Source organism: Rhincodon typus, unplaced genomic scaffold (genome assembly GCF_021869965.1).
Source record: "Rhincodon typus isolate 14 unplaced genomic scaffold, sRhiTyp1.1 hic_rhity00001115, whole genome shotgun sequence".
NCBI classification, from domain to species: Eukaryota; Metazoa; Chordata; class Chondrichthyes; order Orectolobiformes; family Rhincodontidae; genus Rhincodon; species Rhincodon typus.
Window position 1 is genome coordinate 23,357 of NW_025966753.1, and position 8,006 is coordinate 31,362.

Sequence of the window (8,006 nt, forward strand, 5' to 3'; positions counted from 1 at the left end):
TATCAGCACACATCTCGCTATAACTCATTTACTGAGGGACGATAATGTGCAAAGTGTGAGGTGTGTTTTATTCTGCAAAACCCAAATGAATGAATCCAAAGATGTCATTCAGTCAGCCATTTTATGTTTGTTCATGGAACGCATTTCATGTTAGCACAGCCAATGATATTGGCTTTCTAAATAGGGAAAAGCAAGGAAGACGGGAGACTTGTGAGACCGTGTGTAACGTATATTGACCAGAATGCCAGCTGTACAGCAAGTGTTGAGAGAGAAATGAGACAAGCCCTAAGTGGTGGCCTTGGAATTTAGAAAGATCTGAAGATTGTATGAGAATAATGGAATCTGTTGGGATAGACAGAGAGAAAGGCAGGAAAGTGAACTCATTCCCTCCCTTCACACCTGAACGTAAAACCATTTTGCGTCTCTTCTTTTGCCTCTTTCACTACCCTTAACAGCTGCTGTCTTTTGCCCTTGCCCTCTACTCCAGTCATAACCCCTCTGCTGCCTTTGCCTGAAAAACAATAAAAAGCAATTTTTGAATATCTTTCAGTTTGGTAGAAGTTGCACCGAATTCGAAATATTAACTCTGTTTTCTCACTCCACAGATGCTACCAATTCATGCTGAATTTATTCAAACTGGCTTTGCTGTTTGCAGCACATTTCCAGCACACTTTTTTTTCACTTAAAAAGGTAAACTTCTCCAGATTTTGGAGGTAAGTACCATCTGACATTTTTTTTTAAGGAAGATGAGCTGGGAAAAGTTATTCCAGCGGGCAAATTAGGGAGCAAAACCAAAATGTGGAAGTGGAGTTTGTGGGAATAAAATAACTGGCAGAGAGAAAGCTGTCCGTGCAGGGGGATTTGCAGATCAGTGTGAGAAATATGTCAGGTAAGAACAATCACATTGCCAGAAGTGCGTGGCAAGAAATGTAAAAGGAGGCGTAATTGTATGAGTGGTCTGGAAGACGCGCCCTCTGTTAGACCACGATACAGTTATCTACTTTCAGCTCGAACACAGTCCGCCATGACCACAAATTCTGGAATCAAGTATCTGGCCATCAGGGAGACTGCATGTGATCAGCACACACATTCCACCCTCGGGCGACTGTCTGTGTGGCGTTTGCACATTCTCCCCACGTCTGCGTGGGTTTCCTCTGGGTGCTCCGGTTTCCTCCCACAGACCAAAGATGTGCAGGTTAGGTGGAATGGCCGTGCTAAATTGCCCGTAGTGTTCAGGGGTTTGTAGATTACATGGGTTACAGGGGGATGGGTCTGGCTGGGATGCTGTGAGAGTCAGCGTGGGGCCGAAGGTCCTCTTTGATTCTATCAATCCCAGGCTTTGGTCCTTTCTGCAGAAAATCAGTTTGGTGCTCGAGCAGTGGCATAGGCCAGCCAGGAGAGGGTACCATTGTATCATGTTAAAGACAAAAGAGACAGGCGCAGAGACAGGGACTCCGAGACTCAGAATCAACATTCATTCAATCAAAATGGGTCCCATCGCAGGCAGAACTGGTCGTGTCTGGGGTTGGCGGTCGGGGACAGTCGTGCAGCGGGGGCAGCCATGTCGATGGCGTTGTTTGTCCAGCCAGTTTGGGGGGGGGGGGGGGGGGGTGGTGGGAAAGAAACAGGGGTCAGTTTTCCAGCTTCCCCAGGTATTAGAAAGTCACTCCCTATGACATCCCCACTGCAGCCCATTCTAACTCGAGCCAGGAGCAAAGTAATGGCCAGACACAACATTCAACAGTGAAATTGATCCTTTACTTGAAATTACTGAATGACCAGGAGGCAGGAACAGCCAAGTGGGAGGGTCATACAAACACATCTCAATAAACAACGGTTCCCGCTCAGTCGCGTGTAAACTGAACAAAATAAAATATCAGAAAATAATATTTCTCCACTGCAACTGAAGGCAGGAGTCTATTGCACACCCAAGCACAGATTAGCAAACTGGCAGCACTGAGCTCCTCCAGGATGTAACTCCTTCCTGAAAAGCTGCTCCCAAGCCTAGAGCGGGGCCTGGAAGGGGATAACCCCTTGCTTTGTGGCTCCTGTTTGGAGTGGTTTTATTCCTAGAACACCAGCCGCTGTTCGAGTCCAGAACACTCAAAACTGTCTCCGTCCACTCCCACTGCAATTGGCATTTGAAATCTACTCTTCATAAAGATAAATTCTGTGTGTATGTGTGTGTGTGTGTGTTTCTAACAATGCCTGAAAGATGAAATTGATTCTGACACAAAATAAAATCATTGTTTCCTCATCTTCCTTTGAATCTCTTGCAATACAGAGTGTCTAATAGCATGGTACAGCTGGTAATGGGTGGCCTCGGTCTACAATGTATGCAGATCGCTAATTACAGGACTGTCTTATTTCAGCTTCTCCCTGTCAAAAAATGTAAATCTGCTCCCCGAAAGCAGCTTCAAATTATACTTTTGGCACATACTTTCAAATCCCTTTAAATGCATTCCTGTGTGTGAGTCCTGATCACTTCAAAGCTTTCACTTAGCATTGTGTTATCGAGCAACAGTTGAATATTGCCTTGTTGAAACAAGATTCTGCAGGGTGTACCTTATTAACACGGTCGCCATGGATCAGAAGGAATCTCGCTGCATGTTTTCTGACACTGGCATTCAGACAGCCGTCTCACTAGCTGTTTTGACAATCTCGTAAACCTTTATGAATTTGCCAGGACGAGGGGCTCATTCAAAGCTGGATTGAAACCGGCTGGGAAATAGCGATCATAACTGAGAGCCAGAGTTCTCCACCATCGAACAGGTACAGGTGGAGGTAGATGCCATGCTTGAGAATGCAAGTCCTCACCAAGACAAGGTTTACAGACCACAATCCCCAACATAAAAGGTTCACAAGATCTGAAATGTTAATTCGGTTTCTCTCTCTCTCTCTTTCCACACATGCTGCCAGATCTGCTGAGTTTCTCCAGCAGTATCTGTCTTCATTTCAGCTCTCCAGCTGTTCTTTTTATTGCTTTGTATTGGTAGATGAGTCGCTGTGAGTTTTAAGAAATGAGCACGCTCACTCCATGTTAATTGCACTAGAAGGATAGTGGGAATATTTGAAGCAGTGCCCCTTAACGGGCGATCAATTAAACAATCCCCCTCGAACCATTTTCACTCCTGCTTAGGAATCGAGAGATTGTCTCACAAGGAAAAAGTCTCTGACCAAACAAAATAGCGAAAGCGAACAGCAGTATCTGATCCCTGGGACACCTCCACTGAAAATGCCACCCTCCCCAACCCCTGCCAAGTTTGACAAATTTGTCCCAAATGGATATGAACGTGTGCCCCAGCCCCATTCCCCTGGTATAGCCCAAGTGCCCTTCTGTGGTGGAAATGCCAATACATTACCCAACTGTAAGCTGAAGTCACTCCAAATTTGCACCTCTCTCCTCTAAGGTCGGGGAAGGAGACAATTGAGTTCGCTGCGTGCGTCCTTGGCAAAGCCACGGGCATTTGAGGAGTGACTGGCAACTGATTTAGACTGCTGTGCCATCTCTGCATATTCAAGGTTCAGTGTTGTCTCTCTTGCGCTCTGTCGCTCACACACAGTCTCTCTCTCACACACACATACACTCACACACACGCTCACACTCACACATGCACACACATGCCCGCACACACACATGCACGCAAGCACACACGCGCGTGCACACACACACACAAACACACACACACACACTTTCTTGCACACACACAAATCCAACTGGACCATTTCGTGAGTCAAAAACAGAAATGGTAACATTTCGATGAATGGTCACTTGACTCCACCTCTCTTTCTCTTTCCCTCTCTCCCTCTCTCTTTCCACAGATGCTGCCAGACCTGTTGAGTTCATCCGGTCAATTTCTCTGCTAGTTCCCAGTATCTGTAGTTCCCGTTTTCTGCCAAATAAATTTTCTGGCTCCCTCCAGTGACAGACTGTCCCCTTCCCTACCTGCAGTAACACGGGGTGGCTCAGAGCTTGGGGCTCTGATATCCTCACAGTTGTTGTCTAACACTGGGAAAAGGGCACTGATCGGTCATGGGCAGAGGTATGTAGAGGGGTAAGTCTCCATGTGAAAGGACAGAGGAGTGGGCATGGGGGAAGATTGAAGGTAAGTTGGCTCTTAGTGCTGTCCAGCCTCCCGTATCCGACAGGCAACCGCTGTGACCAGAGCTGCCCCTTTGCCGCTGCCATCTTCGGACTGGACGTATGACACATCGCATTGTGGTGCCAAGCATGCCACTGTCTCATGCATTATCGAGAAGAAGCTGCAAAAGGAAAAGAGGAGATCAGCTTGTGATGGATCCCAGATCCGAGCCCCAACCCATACAAGGAAAGAGGGACCAAATCGAAGGAGTCAGCCATTCAGCCCCCTCTCAATCCGATCCCATCTTTCGATTGTCATCAATCTCCCTCAGCATCCTGACCCTCCGTGGTCTCAACTGGAGAGATGCTGCAGGCTCCGAGATAATGAGACAGCTTCTGGAACAGGGCGCCTCCCACCACAATCAGAGTCCAGCTTTCAACACCAATATTTAAAATTCAGTCAAATTGGAGGAGTTCGATGGGGTCGGGGGATTTGGGGGTGACGTATTGGTCAGCGAATGCTGTAACGATACGGGATCAAATCCTGACCCAGCCCTTGGAAATTAACGTGAAACCGACTCAAAAATCAGGAATATGAACTGAGTTTCAGGAACAATGTACTGTTGAGTTGATCATCGATTGGCATCAAAACTCAATGGGGTTCACTCTATTCCTTTAGGAAAAGAAATCAACCAGCCTTACCCAGTCTGGCCTGCACATGACTCCAGATTCCCCAGTCTGAGAGGAGGTGGTATGTTTCTTTAAATAACAGGGTTGCGTGTCTATGGAATTCCTTCCTCCAGACAACAGTTGGTTGGGACAGAGGGGAGGGGGCGAGACAAATGACATGATCTGACCAACTGGTAGAGATAACCCAAGGAGGCAAACAGTATCATAGAATTCAACAGCACCGGAAAAGACCCTTCAGCCCATCAAGTCAGACACTAAACAACTCACTATTCCAATCCCAGTCTCCCAGCACTTGGCCCACAGCCTTGACATGGTGAGTGCCCATCTAAATCCTTCTTCAATGGGATGGGAGTTCCTGCCTCTCCCATCCTTACAGGCAGTGAGTTCCAGATTCCCCACCAGCCTCTGGGGGAAAACATTTTTCCTCCCGTCCCCCTCTAAACCTCCTGCCCCTTCTCTTAACCTATACCCTCCCCACCCCGGTCTTTGATCCCCCCCAACAAGGGTAAAAGTTCCTTGCTGTCTTCCCTATCGATACCCCTCATCATTTTACCCATATCAATCATGTCCCCCCTCTCAATCTCCTCTGCTCTAAGGAAAACAACCCTCCAGTCTGTCCCAATCTCTCTTCAACAACTGAAACTCTCCAGCCCCCACAAGGCAACATCCTGGTAAATCTCCCTCTGCCCCCTCTCCCAGTGCTATCACATCCCTCCTATAAGGGGAATTCCAGAACTTGCACACAATACTCTCACAGTGTGGCCTAACCGACGTGTTATACACAGTTCCCAGCCAAACCTCTCTGCTCCTAATCTACACCTCGGTTTATGAAGGTAAGTATCCCACAATCCATCTGAACCACTTTATCGCCCCGTCCCGCTACCTTAAGGGACTGGGATACATGCACAGCAAGATCCCTCTGACCCTTGGTGATTCCCAGGGTCGGTACCATCCATCATGTGCATTCCCTGACCTTGTTCGAGTAGGCACTGCTCTGCTTTTGCCCGGGATGGAGAGGCATTGCCCACAGCTTTGCTGGCACCCGTGTGCCAAGGAGTAGCATCGGATATTGATGGGACCGAAACAGGCTTAATATGTAACCTGCGAGGGATACTCTTTTAATACCTGCTGCATCCCAGTCTGATCTCTAAAGCAAACATGGGCACACCCAAATCCCAAACCTTATCTGCCATGATATTAAACAGACACTGGAATCCCTTCAAAAGCAGAGACAGAACACATCAATTAAATCGTAAACTTTACAAACGCCACTCAGATTGCAAGGCTGCTATCAGTTCCTCAATTCAGACCTTCGACTCTGAACTGGTTTTATAGTCTTGTCCACAAGGCTCCCTTTGTACAGAGTTACACCCCTCTAATCTTAGTTTTGTCCTCAGAGACAGTTTCAACGACTTCAGGTGGAATGAGAATTCACAGATCCTGCAGCAAGTGTTTCTCATGGTTTACCCTCTCAAACGATTTGTAAAGTATTGATCCAACAGACCTCCTGGATCTTACCACCTTGGTACAAGGGCTCAGGAGCAGAGGGAGCTGGGTGCATTGTGGGCCAAGGAGTGGAAGATGGAGTTTATTGCAGATAAATGCAAGGTGTTGCATTGTGGGAAGACAAACCAGGGCAGGGCCTACACAGTTAATGGCAGGGCCCCTGGGGAGTGTTGCTAAACACAGAGACCTCGGGGTTGCTGGTACATAGTTCCTGGAAAGTGGAGTCACAGGTAGACAGGGCGGTGAAGAAGGCATTTGGCACGCTTGCCTTCATTGATCAGAACATTAAGCACAGGAGTTGGGAGGCCATGTTAGGGGCGTGCAAGGTATGAATAAGGCCACATTTGGAATACTGCATACAGTTCTCATTAAGCTTCTATAGGGAGGATGTTATTAAACTGGAAAGTGTGCAGAAAAGTTTACATGGATATTACTATTTCTGGAGGGTTTGAGTTATAAGAAGAAGCTGGATAGGCTGGGAGCTTTTCTCCCACAAGAGCGTTGGAGGCTGAGGGGTGACCTTATAGAGGTTTAAAAAATCATGAGGGGCATACATGAGGTGAATAGCAAAGGTCTTTTCCCCAGGGTATGGCAGTTCCAAAACGAGAGGTAGTAGGAGCTGCAGATGCTGCAGAATCCGAGACAGCAAGGTGCAGAGCTGGATGAACACAGCAGGCTAAGCAGCATCATAGGAGCAGAAAGGCTGACGTTTCGGGCCTAGACCCTTCATCAGAATTTCTGATGAAGGGTCTAGGCCCAAAACGTCAGCCTTTCTGCTCTTATGATGCTGCTTAGCCTGCTGTGTTCATTCAGCTCTGCACCTTGTTGTCCCCAAAACTAGAGGTGATAGCTTTAAACTGAAAGGGAAAAGATTTAAAAGGGACCTGAGGGTGGTACATGGAAATGGTGGAGATGGGTACAATTACAACATTTAAAAGGCATCTGGGTGGGTATGAACACGAAAGGTTGAGAGGGATATGGGCCAAACGCAGACCGATAGAGAATAGCTTAGTTTGGGAAAGCTGCTCGGAATGGACAATGTGTCCTGAATGGTCTGATTCCGTGCTATATGACATGTCAGGAAAATAAATCATACACTGCCCTCGGCTTTATTAACAAGGTTGCGGGGAGGATGCAGAGTCAGCAACGGCCACCGTCAGTTGTAAACCACAAGTGACTCGGAGCCAAAATGTCAATTCTGCTCTCTCTCTCTGTACACAAGATGCTGAGTTTCTCCAGCAATTTCAGGCTTTTTTTTTCAGATTTCCAGGATTCTTTTTTGTGGAACTGAACTGAAATTCGTCCGGCTGTCTTGGGGGTCGGGGGGGATGCGGGATTCTAACCCGTGTCCTTAGAAGCCGTGAGCCCAAATTACAAGTGATGTGGCATATGCCGATGCCAATTACCCGGCCCTCAGCTACATAACTCTCGACAGAGTGCGGAGAGCTGCCCAGAGTGGACTTACTGCGGGTGCAGTTTATAAAGGGTGCCGTCCATTCCCACGGTGACCTGGAGGCGCTCCAGATTCCGGTTCTCCCGGATCTTGTCCACCACGGCGGCCAATCCTGCGCCGCAGAGCTGGGCGGCCCGTCGTGATACCACGCCGCACACCTCCTTCACGATGATGCTGTCGTCGCACGTACTCTGCAGCCCCAACTTCTGCAGGATGTCTCGGACCTGCAGCAGCGCCAAGCGATCGCTGCAACAGAGCAGAGAGGGGATTAATCTC

At 47.9% G+C, this 8,006-nt stretch overlaps 1 protein-coding gene across 1 annotated transcript in view; it reads right to left on the minus strand.

The window, feature by feature from the left end:
* Nucleotides 1-1,739: 1,739 nt before the first annotated feature.
* LOC109937298 (hexokinase-2-like) overlaps nucleotides 1,740-8,006 on the minus strand; it is a gene marked incomplete at its 5' end in the record, with an annotated part of 6,743 nt that continues 476 nt past the window's right edge. The window contains 2 exons of the mRNA XM_048592376.1: nucleotides 1,740-4,263; nucleotides 7,743-7,976. Of these exons, the coding sequence (XP_048448333.1) occupies nucleotides 4,119-4,263; nucleotides 7,743-7,976 (379 nt within the window). The remainder of the gene's footprint in view (nucleotides 4,264-7,742; nucleotides 7,977-8,006) is intronic.